At 40.2% G+C, this 15102-nt stretch overlaps 1 protein-coding gene across 1 annotated transcript in view; it reads right to left on the bottom strand.

Annotated features, from left to right (window-relative positions):
• The window catches only part of FHIP1A (FHF complex subunit HOOK interacting protein 1A), a 394460-nt gene that overhangs the window by 166188 nt on the left and 213170 nt on the right, over window positions 1-15102 (bottom strand). Inside the window, 1 exon segment of the mRNA XM_043970067.1 lies at window positions 14057-14287. Within this exon segment, the coding sequence (XP_043826002.1) occupies window positions 14057-14161 (105 nt within the window). The 5' untranslated portion in view covers window positions 14162-14287.

Raw genomic sequence — 15102 nt, 5'->3', positions numbered from 1 at the left:
CCAAAATGTGACACGGAGACACAATGTGAACATATGCTGTTGGAAAAAAATGGCACCAACAGACTTGCTCATTGCAGGATTGCCATAGACCTTCAATTTGTAAAAAATGCAATATCTGAGAAACATAATAAAGAGAAGCACAATAAAACGAAGTATGCCTATAACAGAAATAGTGCCAGATCTGAGTCAAAGGGCCCAAATTCAAGTCCTCTCTTGGCTACTTCCTTTTGTTACCCTGAACAAGTCACATAATCTCCCTTCAGAAAACCTTAAGTCAGGAGGGCTTCAGTTCCCTCATCAATAAAATGAGGAGGACCAAACCAGATAATTTGCAAGGTCGCTTTTGGTTCTAAATTGCATAAATCAAGCTTAGAAGTGTTAGTGTTCAATACCAGCCTTTTCTTTGAGCTACTAAAGGCTAATTAAAACTAATTAGAGGTAAAAGGGCAGGAGAACACACTCAAATTATTATTTTTTCTTGCTGTTTCAATTCCTCCAGGTTATTATAACAGGCATATTTATAAGAATCAAAGCCCTGAAAGGAAGAAAGGAGAATACAGAGTGAGGAGAACAGGCCCCAGGAGGTCTTGACCTAGAATAAAGGTGCTGCCCCTCAATTATCACCTCACCTTCCCCACCTCCCCTTCAAAGAGAAAGAGAAGACAGTCAGTGGAAGAATCAAGGAGAACAGAATAGCAATCTACAGAAAGATCAAATCATTCCAACAGGGAGCAGAGGAAAAAAAGAAATTGTGCAGCTTGGTACAACGGGAAAGGGTCAGCTAGGTGGCATGGTGGATAGAACACCAGGCCTGGAGTCAGGAAGACTCATCTTTGTGAGTCTGGCCTCAGACACTTCCTACTTGGGTGACCCTTGGCAAGTCACTTCACCCTGTTTGCCTCAGTTTCCTCATCTGTAAAACAAGCTGGAGAAGGAAATGGCAAGCCACTCCAGTATCTCTGCCATGAAAACCCTAAATGAGATTGCAGAGTCAGGCACAACTGAAAATGACTGAACAACCCAAAACAAGAAAAGTCCTTGCTCTAAAATCAGAGAACTGAGGAGCTAATCCCACCTCTGAAGGTTATTAGCTGTCTAACCTGAGGCAAGACTAATAACTCTACTGGACCTCTGTTTTCTCATCTGTAAAATGAAGGGCTGGACTTGGTAGCCTCAGAGGTCTCTTTCAGCTCCTCATTTATGATCCCATGACAGGAGAAGAAAATCAGAGGGGCAGTGTGAGGTATTCATCTTCTGTCCCTCCTGCCTTTTATAGTCAAATTATTTTAAAAATTAAAAAAGCTGTCTTATCACGTTCCCTCTATTTCTTCTCTTCCCACTCACTGTTCAATCCTTTGCAGTGTAAACCTCATCAGTCCCCCGAAACCACTCTTTGCAAGTTTATTTAGGGACAGGCAGCTAGGTGGTACGGTGGATAGAGTGTCAAGTCTGGAGTACGGAAGACTTGAATCTAAATCTGGCCTTAAATACATGCTGGTTTTGTGACCCTGGGAAAGTCACTTTACAAACTCTGTCTCAGTTTCCTCCTTTGTTAAATGGGTATAATAATAACACCTACTTCCTAAGGCTGTTGCAAGGATCAAATGAAATTATAATCATAAAGAGCTTAAGACGATGCCTGGCTCATAGCAAGCGCTATATAAATGTTTATTATTACTAATAGTAGTAATAATATTTATAGAGTGCCTTAAGGTTTCAAAGTGTTATTGAAGTGGGTGCTATTATTATGCACACCCAGGATTCAAACTCAGGTCTTTCCGACTGGAAGCCCAGCACAATTTCCAATGTACCACCTAGCTGCCTGCTAAGTTCCCAACTTTATCTCTGAATCGCTAGGCACAACTACTTGTCCTTTTCACTCTCCCCACAGCATCTGATACAGTAGACTCTCCCTTACATCCAGACACTCCTTTTCTTCAGGGCTTTAATGTCTGTACCCTCTTGCTTCTCCAGAATAGCTAACTTCTCTTTCTCATTGGCTGGCTCCTCACCCATGTTCTGGCCCCAGTGCAGAGAGTAGCCCAATGTTTTGTCTGAGATCCCTTTCTCTATTTTTCTCAGTCATTTCATAGGACTTACATCTAGAAAGGCCTTTAGAGGCCAGCTAACAACAGCAGCAGTAGTAGTGGTAGTGATACTGTTGGCAGTGGTGGTGGTGGCAGCAGCAGCAGTAGTAGTAGTAGTAGTAGTAGTAGTGTCATTTCAGTCATGCCCACCTCTTCATGACACCATTTGGTATTTTCTTGGCAAAGCGGTTTGCCATTTCCTCCTCCAGCTCATTTTACAGATGAGGAAAAGGAGGTACACAGGATGAAATGACTTGCCCAGGGTCACACAGCTAGTAAACATCTGAGGCCAGATTTGAACTCAGGAAGATGAGTCTTCCTAATTCCGGGTCTGGCGCTCTATCCACTGCACTACCTAGCGGCCAGAGAGGCCATCTGTTCCAGCCCCTTAATGTAAGATTAGAAATAGTCCCATAGGGGCAGCTAGGTGGCGCAGTGGATAGAGCACCAGCCCTGGATTCAGGAGGACCTGAGTTTGAATCCGGCCTCAGACACTTAACACTTACTAGCTGTGTGACCCTAGGCAAGTCACTTAACCCCAAATGCCTCACCAAAAAAAAAGAAAAAAAAAGAAAAAAAGAAATAGACCCATAAAGATTAAGTGACTTGCCCAAGATAACTCAAAAATCAAGTGGCAGTTCCGGCATTCAAATTCAAGGCTTCAGACTCCAAAAGCAATGCTCCTTCCACTGTAGCAAACTGCTTCTCACCAGTAACTATGGCTTCAGTGACCATCTCTATACAGATGGTACCTAGATTTATGAGAGAGTTCATCTCTCTCCCCACCTCTAGTCCCAAATCAACAACGGCATATAGGTTACCTACCTCTGGATATCTACAAGTAGATGTTCTATAGACATCTCAAACTAAGAATGTCAGAAATGAACATCCTAATTTTTCCTCCTCAATCAAGTCTTCCTCCAAACTCAGCCATTTCCACTGGGGGTACCACCATCTTCTAGTGACCCTGGTTTGAAATTCCAGGGTACAACTTGCCTTTTCCCTCTAATCAGTCATTAGATCTTCTCACTTCCACCTCCATAGCATTCCTCATTCCTGTTCCCTTTTTGATGCTCTCTACACTCATGGAAAGGGAGAGAATTAAAGCATTTATGCAGCACCTACAACATGCTAGGCACTGCACTAAGTGTTTACAGATATCATCTCATTTGATCCTCACAACCGTAGGAGGTAGATATTATTATTATCCCCATTTTACATGTGAGGAAGCTAAGGCAGAGAGGTTGAATTACTTGCTTGGGGTTGGGGGGGGGACACATACAACTAGTGTCTGAGGCCATATATGACCTCAAAACTACCTGACTCCAGGCTGCCCACTGTGGCGCCCCCTAGTGTCCTTACTCACAGGGCTCCACCTAGTCAGTCCATCTCTCAACTGGACTATTGCAACAACTTTCTGTTTAGACTCCTGCCTTTCCCTCTGTCTCCTTTGTGATACATCCTCCCCATAGCTGCCAAAATAATCTCCCAAAAGCCCAAGTCTAACAAAATCAATCAATCAATATTTACTAAGTGTCAGGCACTGTTCTAAGTACAAGAAACTATTGTTCCACACTGTCAAAAAGATAAAATCCTAATTCCCAGCTTGAAATTTAAGAGGCTTCATAACCTAGATTCAGCCTAACAGGCTTATTTCAGATGATTCCCATTCTCACCAAACAGGTCTAATTGCTGTTCCCTATATTTGACATGTCATCTATCACTTCCTTGACTTTGCACAAGTTGTGCCCTATTCCTGGGTGACACTCCCCTCTTCAATTCCACCTGAGAACTCCTGACTTCACTCAACAAATTAGTATAATCATTCTGGAAAGCAATTTGGAATTATGCAAATAAAGTGCATAAAAATCTCTATGCCCCTTTTCTTACAGGTTCCACAGTAGGCATGTATTCCAAGCAGGTCATTGACTAAAAATAGTCCTCAGGGCAGCTAGGTGGCACAGTGGATAAAGCACCAGCCCCAGATTCAGGAGGACCTGAGTTCAAATTCGAGCTCAGACACTTGGCACTCACTAGCTGTGTGACCCTGGGCAAGTCACATAACCCCAACTGCCCCTCCAAAAAAAAAAAAAGATTGAAAAAAAAGTCCCCAAATACACCAAAATATTTTATAATAGCACTTTTTGTGATTGCTGTAAACAAAGTCAATGTCCATTGAATGGAGAATGGCTAAACAAATAAATGGAATGGAATATTACTGTGCTGGGTGAAATAATGAACTTGATGAATAGAGAAGTATGGAAAGACTTACATACATGGATGTGAAGTAAGCAGCACTACACAAACAATATATGCAACGACTAGAATAATGTTATGAAAAGAACAGTAACTAAAAACCAAAGAAAATGTAGCAAAATTATAAAGAATATGTCTGGCCTTAAAGAAAAGATATAAGAAAACAACCCACTCCTTTGTAGAGGGTTTATATGGATATGAAACACTGCATATCGTGTTAGATTTTTTTTCAAGGTATTGATAGGTTTTGCTGATTTTTTTCTCTTCTTCCTTTTTTTCTTTAAAAAAATCATTATTTGCTCTAAGAAATAGCTATCTGGGAGAGGGAGAAAGGAACTGAGGGAAAAATCTAGGTGATGTAAACAAAAAATATCAATAAAAAATTTTTTTTTCAAGATTCAGCTTAAGTGTCACTTCTTAGGGCAGGGGTTTCTAATCTGTGATCCATGTACCCCCAAAAGGTCTGTGGATAGAGTTCAGAAGGTCTGTAAACTTAAATGGAGGAAAAAATTAAATATTTTCACTAACTTCTAATCAAAATTTTGCATTTTCTTCAACTATTTAACAACATAGTTCTGAAGAGTCAATAAATTTCACCAGACTGCCTAAGAGGTCTGTGGCATAAAAAAAGATTAAGGGGCAGCTAGGTGGCGCAATGGATAAAGCACTGGCCCTGGGTTCAGGAGGGCCTGAGTTCAAATCCGGCCTCAGACACTTGACACTTACTGGCTGTGTGACCCTGAGCAAGTCACTTAACCCCCACTGCCAAGCCAAAAAAAAAAAAATATATATTAAGAACCTTTGCCCCAAGGAGACCCTTCCCTGATTCCCCAGTTTATTAAGGCTCTTTTCCCTCGTCCACTAATTAGGTATGTACAGATCTCTTATATGGTGTATCCCACCAGAGGAATGAACAGAAGCTCCTTAAATCAGGGACTGTTCTTCCTCTTATTTCTGTACCTCCAAAGTATGGTGCCGTCCACAGAGAAGGCACTCTCTATCGATGTTTGTTAGCCTAAACTGAATATAGGAGCCTTACAATCCTAAAACCAAGGTTTGAGGTCCAACCTAGACACTCACCAGCTATGTGACCCTGGGCAACCTCCCTGAGCTTCAGTTTCCTTATTTGTAGAATGGGAAGAAGAACATTTAAAAAACTACCAAGACCTATTTCACAATGTTGTTGGGAGGAAAATACCTAGTTATCCTGTGTAAGCTGTTACTAGTAAAACTTTTTTAAAAATTTAAATACCAACTTGGGGTATTTACAAGCAGGAATTTACAGGAATTTACAAGCAGGGGAAAAAAAGTCTTATTCACTTAAAGCAGGGGTCGTTAACCTTTTTTTAAAATTTGACACAGGTCCTATGGACCCCTTCTCAGAACAATAGTTTTATTGCCTATATTACTAATTGAAGAAAACGCTAAATTTCAGTTAAAGATTAATGAAAATTAAAATGTAATTATTTTTCCCTATTCAAGTTGAAAGACACCTCCCCACCCAGAGATCTATCCATGAACCTCAGATTAAGAATCTCTGATTTAAAAGCATTCTGGGGGGTGCAATGGATAAAGCACTAGCCTTGGATTCAGGAGGACCTGAGTTCAAATCTGGACTCAGAAACTTGACACTTAGTAGCTGTGTGACACTTATTAGCTGGGCAAGTCACTTAACCCTCATTGCCCCCCCCCAAAAAAAGCATTCTGTTTCAATCAATCCATCCATCCATCCATCCATCTATCTATAACCCTTTATTAAGTGTGCACATAGTGCTAGGGGCAGAAAATACAAAAACAAAAAAGAATGAGCCCCTGCCTTTAAGGCATTTACAATCTACTGGTAGAGATGATATAAATATTCCTGTGTGTGTATAATATGTGTACATGAAAGCATACCTATTTATATATTTTAGCATACTTACATGTTATATTATAATATTTAAGGTAATAAATTATAATATACTTCATATATATAAACCCAGGCCCTCTGACCCTACATCCAAAGCCCTTTCTAAGGCACCACAATGGCCTGTTCCCTGGATTCCAGGTCAGCATCCCTCTCTACAGAGGAAACAACCTGGAACACTGACAAATAACAAAGACAAAGCTTTCTTTCATACATGACAAGGGGGAGGCAATTTAACAAATTTAAAAACTCTTTCATAATTTCCGCTTACGTGAGCAGGAGCGAAACTTAGGAAGTGAAACTGAATATCTGATGCCAGAAAGATAGAAGCATTCCATAAAGAAACACCTGTTCACTTTATATCAGATGAACAACAGAAGAAACAATGGCCTGGCCCAGTGGGGGAATCCACATTTCTCAAGTGCTCTGAGAAAGACAAACCCAGATCACCAGAAAAGGAGGAATTAAAATGAACAGAAAGCCTTAGACTAATGGGGAATAAAAGCCAAAGGCTTCCCTATCATCCTCTGCAGGTTTTTCCCTTTTCTCTTTTTGTCTGGACCCCTGGTTTCTTTGGTGTAGGGAATTCCTGCTGTAGAACACCCCTCCATTGATACAGATTTTAACTCTTCTGCAATTTATAGTCTCTGTCATTAAGAGATCAAAAAAGCTCGTAGATGGTCAGAGCTAGTCAGTCTCCAGGTCTAAATCTCTGGTCCTACCTGTCAGAGAAGGACTAGAGGCAGTCTTCCTGATTCTATAGCTGTCCCTCTAGACAGAACAGCATCCTGCCTCTCAGTGCTATGTTAGGAAACTTTAAAATCTCCCAGCAGGTCCCACAGCAACTGAGAAGCGGGCCTTTTCCTTCTTCTCCATCATGGCCTTGGAGTCTTCTACAACTTTGGCACCATTAGGGCCTAGAACTAATTTCCTGTGTCAATACATGCCCATGAAATCAGGAGGGTGATCTCAGGAATAGTGCTTAAGCTTGCCAAAGTAAGCTAGAAGATTAAAGAAGATAGTTCACATTCCCCAATTGATAAATGATCAAAGGATATGAACAAGCAGTTTTTAGGAGAAATCAGGGCTACCAATATTCATATTTTTAAATGCTCTAAATCACTATAGATTAGAGAAATGCAAATTTAAATGACTCTGAGGTACCACCTCACACCTATCAAATTGGCTAATGTTACAAAAAGGAAAATGATCAATCCTGGAGGGGATGTGGGAAAATAGGCACAATGGGTGGGGGAAGGGCTGGAGGGAGGAAAAGAATTTAGAACTTAAATGTTAAAAACCAAATGTTATTATTGCACATGTATAAAATATATCTGATTGTTTACCATCAAGGGGGGAGGAGAGGAAGGGAGGGAGAGATAGAATTTGGAACTCACCTTTAAATAAGAATGTTTAAAAATTGAAAAAATATATAATATCATACACATAAAAACACTGAAAATAAACAAATAGTGAATAATTTTTTAAAAACAGAAAGACGTTTAGAAAAAGAAAAGTGTGCTGAATTGAGTTGAAACAAACAAAAAATAAGATGGCTCAACCACTACATCTTTGGGTTAGGACTATTTCTGGCAGCAATCAAGTCTATCATTGTTTACTGTATTCCCAAAGGACCTGACGAATATAAAAATCAATTTGGAAATCTGAAATTAAATAGCCCTGCAAAGAGCAATAAAATAGGCCTCAGACTTGGCTGCACACAAATTCCTTATCTTTATGATCACTTAATTACTATGAATCATTATCATTACAGAATTTCAAAGTTGGAAGATATTTCAGCTACCGGCTAATCCAACTCATATTCATAAAAGAATTCCCAATATGATATACCCCCAAAGTGGTCCTCTAACCTCTCCTTGAAGACATCTAGTGAGAAGGAATCTACTGCCTGCTGATTCAGGCTCATTCCTCCTTTGGATAGCTCTAAATTGTTCTAAAATTCATCCCCGTACCAAGCCTAAATTTGATACTTTCTAACTTCTATCAACAATGCTAGCTGATATTTATATCATACTTTAAAGCAATGTACATACATTAACTCATTTGAGCTTCAAACAGCCATGTGAGATAGGTGCTACTATTATCCCTTATTTGTGTATGAGCAAACTGAGAGTCAAAGAATTTTAAGTGGCCTGACTAAGTATCTGGGGATTCAAGGAAATTGTACTATGGAGCTAAAAAATGATTGTACCAGTAACAGACATTGCTGCCTAGTCCTTATTTGTTATCCGTTCCACTGTTATACCAACAATGCCCTCAAGGAAGAGAGGGAGAAGGGGAAGAAGAGAGGAAGGGAAAGAGGGAGAGATAGGGAAGAAAGGAAAGGGAAAGAGAGAAGGAAGGAGGGAGGGAGGGTGGGAAAGAAGAAGGAAGGGAGGAGTACATGTGAGATTTTGGCTTATTTCTAATCCTTGGCAATTGCTCTTCAGTAACATGAATGTATGGATTATAGGCAAAGCACTAATGTTACAGACCCTCAAGACAAGAGAGATACATACACCATTCACTTTAGCTTGTCTTAATTCTCTCCTTTTCCCTCAATTCCCAGAACCTTCCCTACCTCTGCCATATACACCCCCAAAAGCTATCATCCAGAAAATTCTAATTCCAGCCTTGCTGATATTGGTATTCCTGCAAGGAATAACCATCTGCCTTTTTCTCTCCACCTAGCCAAACCTTATACACATCCTCTAAGCTTTGATCTAAGGGTCACTTCCTCCAGGAAGCCTCCCTTGATCACTGGAACCAACCATAATCTTTCTCCTCTCTGCTCTGAAATCCTACACCTATGTATATAGCACTCAGACAGGAATCATGACTACATAGGATATCTTGCATTAACTGCTTTGCATTACTGTTGAATGTTTATGTATGGCTATCTTGTGTCTGTCAGCCAATCAACAAGCATTTCTTAAATACTTGTCTCTTAGTTATTTTTAAATTTCCTTGAAAGCAAAGGCTGAACATCCTACTTCTTTATACCCCACTACCTAATACAACAATATATACATTATAGTCACTAAATTATAATAAATCTAAATGTGGAAGGGGAGGGACCTCAGAGATCATCTAGTCTAACCCCTTCATTTTACAGATGAGTAAATTCAGGCTCAGGAAGTTCAAATGACTTGTACAGTTTCAAAGTTAGAATTTGAACTCAGGTCCTCTGACTCTAAAAACAGTGCTCCTTTGCCTAAACTATTTCACACCCCTTAATGTTTCCACTCAATAAATATTTGCTGAAGGAATATACAACTTGCCCCTTCTCCATAAGTAGTTCATTTAATATTTATTTAGTATTTGTTTTTCTCCCAATTACACATAAAAGCAAATTTAACATCTATTTTGGGGTTTTTTGTTGTTTTGGGGGTTTTTTGGTGGGGCAATGAGGGTTAAGTGACTTGCCCAGGGTCACACAGCTAGTAAGTGTCAAGTGTCTGAGGGCAGATTTGAACTCAGGTCCTCCTGAATCCATGGCCAGTGCTTTATCCACTGCACCACCTAGCTGACCCTAACATCCATTTTAAAAACTTTGAGTTCCAAATTCTCTCCCTTCTTCCCTCTCCCTACCCACATTGAGAAGGTATGCAATTCAATATAGGTTACACATTTGTAATCATACAAAACATTTCCGTATTAGTCGCGTTGTGAAAGAAAACAGACCCAAAAAACCCTCAAGAAAAATAAAGTAAAAAAATAATATGCTTCAATCTGTATTCAGACACCATCAGTTCTTTCTCTAGGGATGGATAACATTTTTCATCCCAAGTCCTTCAGAGTTGTCTTGGATCCTTGTATTGCTGAGAATAGCCAAGTCATTCCCAGATGATCATCCTGTAATATTGCTGTTCCTCTTTACACAGTACATTTCACTTTGCATCAGCTCATGTAAGTCTTTCTGGGTTTTTCTGAGAGCATCCCACCCATCATTTCTTATAGCACAATAGTATCTTCCCATCATAATCACATGCCACAATTTGTTCAACCATTCTCCAATTGATGGTCATCCCCTCAATTTCCAATTCTTTGCCAACAGAAAAGAGTTGCTATAAATTAAATCAGTAGTTCTTAACCTAGGGACCTGAGGAGTCCATGGACAAATTTCAGGAGATTAGTGAATGAGTGGAAAAAATTACACTTATCTGAAATACTTAATTGCCTTTATGATTCTATTTTCATTTTAAAGTTGAGGTCATTTGCTGAGAGCTCTAACTGGTATGACTGACTACTGACTCTTGAATAACTACATTAATGGCAGGGCCAAAGATGTAGATAATCCACAATGACAGACAATCTTAAAATCATTTCTACTGCATGTTGAAAAGAACATTCCTTGATTTCTTTGTGGCAAATTTACATTCCTAATTATGGTTTGTTGCTTTGGTTTTTTTCCTGGGGTGAAGCTGAAAATTAAAATACACCAGGAAAATGGAAAAAGATGAACAATCCAATAGGTTCCTCAGCTTTTAGAAAAAGCACTTCTAGGACTCACAATTTGTACTGGACTAGCCAGAGGGTTGATTATTCACACAATTTAATTGAGTTAACTTAATATTCTATAGAAGAAGAGTGGAATGAAGAGAAATTACTAGACCATCTCCCCTCCATTCTGGAAAAAAACCCACCATATCAGCAGGTTGCTAAAAAGGAAAAGGGATTAAATGAGAGATAGAAATACATATACGAAGTAGAGAGCAAGAAATGAACATCAAAGCCAGCCTGCATGAGTAAAAAGAAGCAAGCAGGAGGGAAAATGATACTTTCACCTTAGAATACCCAGGTAATTACAGCTAAAGATTGAGTTCTTTGGGGGATTTTCTTTTGAAAATTTGCTTAAAAACTACCTCAGTTCTCCATTTCCCTTTGCTGAAATAGATCTGCCCTCAATTTCCTGAGCAAAGCAGTTAGAATTTGACAGTAAAGAGCCAGGCAGCACCACGCACGTATAAGAAATACTGGCAGTCTTTCTCCAGATAGCGGCAAGAAGCTAGAGTGTAGAAAATGCTCAGAAACAGGATGGATTCTGCTCATTTTTTGATCTAAATTGTGTCCCCTGTAATTGCTGTGATTTGCAGGCTCGGTGCTTTCTTTCCCCTACATGCTGTTTCCGGCACATGGGAAGGTGGCTGGGCAGTCATTAAAAACCTGTCTCATAAATAGCCACTTACCAACTCACCTGGGGAGAGTAATGCTGGACGAGTAGTAAAGAAAGCCAATTTTATTTATTTTATTCCCTGTGTGCTCTCTGTGGAAAAGGTGGGCTGGTAAATTTTCTGAATGCGCAACCCTTAATTATTCATACAAATGGAACAGGTAAGATTTGCAGATTATCCCAAACAGATAAGCGAAAGAAAGAAAGAAAGAAAGAAAGAAAGAAAGAAAGAAAGAAAGAAAGAAAGAAAGAAAGAAAGAAAGAAAGAAAGAAAGAAAGAAAAACAAAAAGAAACCCGCCATTCATCTCTGTCTTTGTAATGTAGACATTACATGCACATACTTAGAAAACTTATACCTAGCTAGGTGGCACAGTGCATATATAGAGAATTGTAACACAAGGCAATGGGGCAGAGCAGCTAGGTGACACAGTGGATAAAGCACTGGCTCTGAATTCAGGAGGACCTGAGTTCAAATCCAGCCTCAGATGCTTGATACTTACTAGCTGTGTTACCCTAGGCAAGTTACTTAACCCTCATTGCCCCGCAAAAAAACAAACAAAAAAAGAACCTTATACTTAAATCACTTAAACCTATCTGCATACTGAGACCTGTTGTTCAAGACTAAGGATGAGACTGGGGTTCTTGTCAGTCAGTCATGTCCAATTCTTTGTGACCCGTTTGACCTAACTGTCCATAGGGTTTTCTTGGCAAAGATATTAGAGTGGTTTGACATTTCTTTCTCCAGTGGATCAAGGCAAACAGAAGTTAAATAACGTGCCCAGGGTCACACAGCTAATAAGTGTCTGAGGCCAAATTTTAACTCAGGTCTTCCTGACTCCAGGATAGACATTCTATCTACCACACTACCTGGCTGCCCATAATGCCCTTACTTCTCCAAAAAAGGTTTTCCTGCCTCTTGAGGTTGGGGTAGGCAAGAAGAAAAAAAAAATAGGAAGCGTCTGATATCTATGCAAAGGTATGAAGTCATGTACAAGCTTCCCCATTTTTGCTTTTCCCAACAGCTAACATTTTACTCAAGGATTATTTCACCATCTTTAATCTTCTCTCAAGGCTCATCTCTAAGAAGCCTGCCCCAATTTCTTCCAGCTTCCTTCCTTTCCTCTACAAATCTTCCTAAAATACTTTGGCTAGGGCTCTCCTTTGCTCCTATTGCCTTTGTTTTGTTTTGGTTTGGTTTGGTTTTTTTTGTGGGGCAATGAGGGTTAAGTGACTTGCCGAGGGTAACACAGCTTGTAAGTGTCAAGTGTCTGAGGCTGGATTTGAACTCAGGTCCTCCTGAATCCAGAGCCAGTGCTTTTTCCGCTGTGCCACCTAGCTGCCCCGCCCCATTGCCTTGTGTTATAATTCTATATATATGTTATGGTCCCCTACCCCAGTCAAAATGTAAGTCAGTGAATGAGGTGATACAAGAACTGAGTGCTGGACCTGAAGTTGGGATGAGCTGGGTTCAAATCCTGACTCAGACATTTACTAGTTACGTGACCCTGGGGAGGTCACTTAAGCTTTCTTAGCTTCAGTTTCCTCATCTAGAAAATGGGAATAGGAATAACATCTTCCACACAGGGTAAAGTGCTTCAGAGTCTTGAGAAAAGAGACTCATTTTTGATCTGTGCATCCCTAGCACACTGCCTTGCACGTATGGCAGACCTTCAATAACTACTTGCTGAATTGAACTAAAGCCACCTTTGTGCCCTTGTTTCCTTGATGTGATCTGAGCCATGTGAATGTCCCCTACATATAGGAAGGCCTGGGCTCAGATCTAACCAGCAAGTCTCATCAGTGGAGTTCCCTTCTCTGAGCCTCACTTTTCAATCTGTTATTTTTTTAAAGCTTAACTGTGATTTCATTGATATGTAGATAAGACTCCATGAGACTGCTTTGAAAAGAAAGATGTGATCCTGCTTCTCAGTCTATATAGTCTTAGAGAACTGCCTAAGGCACTGGGAAATTGAGGGACTAATTAAGTCCCTCAACTAATTAAGTCACAGAGCCATTATGCGTTGGAGTCAGGTCTTGAATACAGGTCTTCCTGACTTCCAAGTCAGTTCTTTATCCACCTTGCAACACTGCTGCCCTCCCCTGCGAATTACTAAATCTTCATGACCCCATTTGGGATTTTCTTGGCAGAGATACTGGAGTGATTTGTAATCTCCTTCTCCAGCTCATTTTACAAATAGGGACACTGAGGCCCAAAAGGGTTAAGTGATTTGCTCAGGGACACACTGCTATTATATATATATGAGGATGGATTGAAATTCAAGTCTTCCCAACTCTAAGCCCGGCCACTGTGCCACCTAGCTGCCCAGAGTTGCTACAAACATCCAGTGAGATGATGTATGTAAAATGTTTGACCAACCATCAGTACTATACAAAAGTGGACTATCACTATTTTTGTTATCCTTCTGGTTGACCCAGAGATCATTCTGAGACAGAGAGAGAGAGAAGAGAAAATCAATTCCATGTCAACCCTGAAGAATATGGTTTCCACTTGCCTGTAAGCCCAGTTCTCAGATATACAAGTACGAGAGAGAGCTGGGTCTCCTGAAAGTAGAAATCCTATAGTTGTCTTAGCCAGCAAGGATATACAGCTTTTTCCTTAACTATATTATTACCTGTGCCCAGTGATTTTTAAATACTATCATGCATGTTTCTGGGTCAACTCCCTGCAGGCTGACAGCCTGCTGGATTTTGCTGCCCCTGGCAACCGATGACATCATAAACCTTCCCAAGGTTCGATGTTCCTAAGTCATATTTAATTTTCGGTGAAAACTCGGAGTGTCAGCGCTGAGATTCAAGTGTCACATCGGAAGAGACGTCTCTTCACATCTGTCACTTGCAGAAACCTGGAATGACAATAAAAATGCATCTCATTACGTTCTGTCTACCAAAGTTTGACCCCACCACCACACTGAATTGGAAGTTCTGGCTTCTGAGCATAGTGAGTGGCTCAGGTTGCAAAGAAGAAACAAATTAGGAGGGGGTTGGGGGGGGGCGGGGAGAGCATCATCTTATTTAGTTCTTGAAGTTTCTTCTTAGCTCACACATGCCCCATGCAACCAAATAAAACAGAATTATAATGATATGCCCCTACATATGAATGTATTTCAGCCCAGAATTCCCCCTTCACCCCTGCTAAACGAAAAGCATTCTCAGTGGCCAGAGGACCAGCCTTCAAATTAGAAATAGCTGGATCCAAGTCTCACCTCTAAGATGTACTGAAAGGGAAAACTCCAGTCACAATCAATACTGATTCTCCTCGTCCTTAGTGTTCCTCCTCTAAACTTACTTTGTATTTATTTGAACAACAAAACATCTTGTATTGATTTATCTATGTATATCTTGCTTCCCCCAGTTTAAAAAAAAAAAAAAGGTAAGTGTCTTGAGGGCAGGAATTGCTTGGTTTTTTGTCTTTGTATGTACAGCATCTAGCATCTAGAGCCTGAGATGTAGAATACAGAAAGGAAATGACCCCTGCAATTCCATTAGTATAATTTCTCAGATGAGGAATTCCCTCTACTAATGCAGGTTGACACTTTCTCTGCAACTTGTAGAGTAAGGAAGTGACTTGCCCAGAGTCACGCAGCTAGTGAGTGTCAGGAGCAAGACTGGAGTCTAGCTCTATGTTACATCAAACTTCCTCTCATCTGGGACATGGTCA

Source organism: Dromiciops gliroides, chromosome 6, assembly GCF_019393635.1.
Source record: "Dromiciops gliroides isolate mDroGli1 chromosome 6, mDroGli1.pri, whole genome shotgun sequence".
NCBI lineage: Eukaryota > Metazoa > Chordata > Mammalia > Microbiotheria > Microbiotheriidae > Dromiciops > Dromiciops gliroides.
The sequence above is the reverse complement of the archived record's forward strand: the minus strand, read 5'-3'. Positions and strand labels throughout refer to the sequence as shown.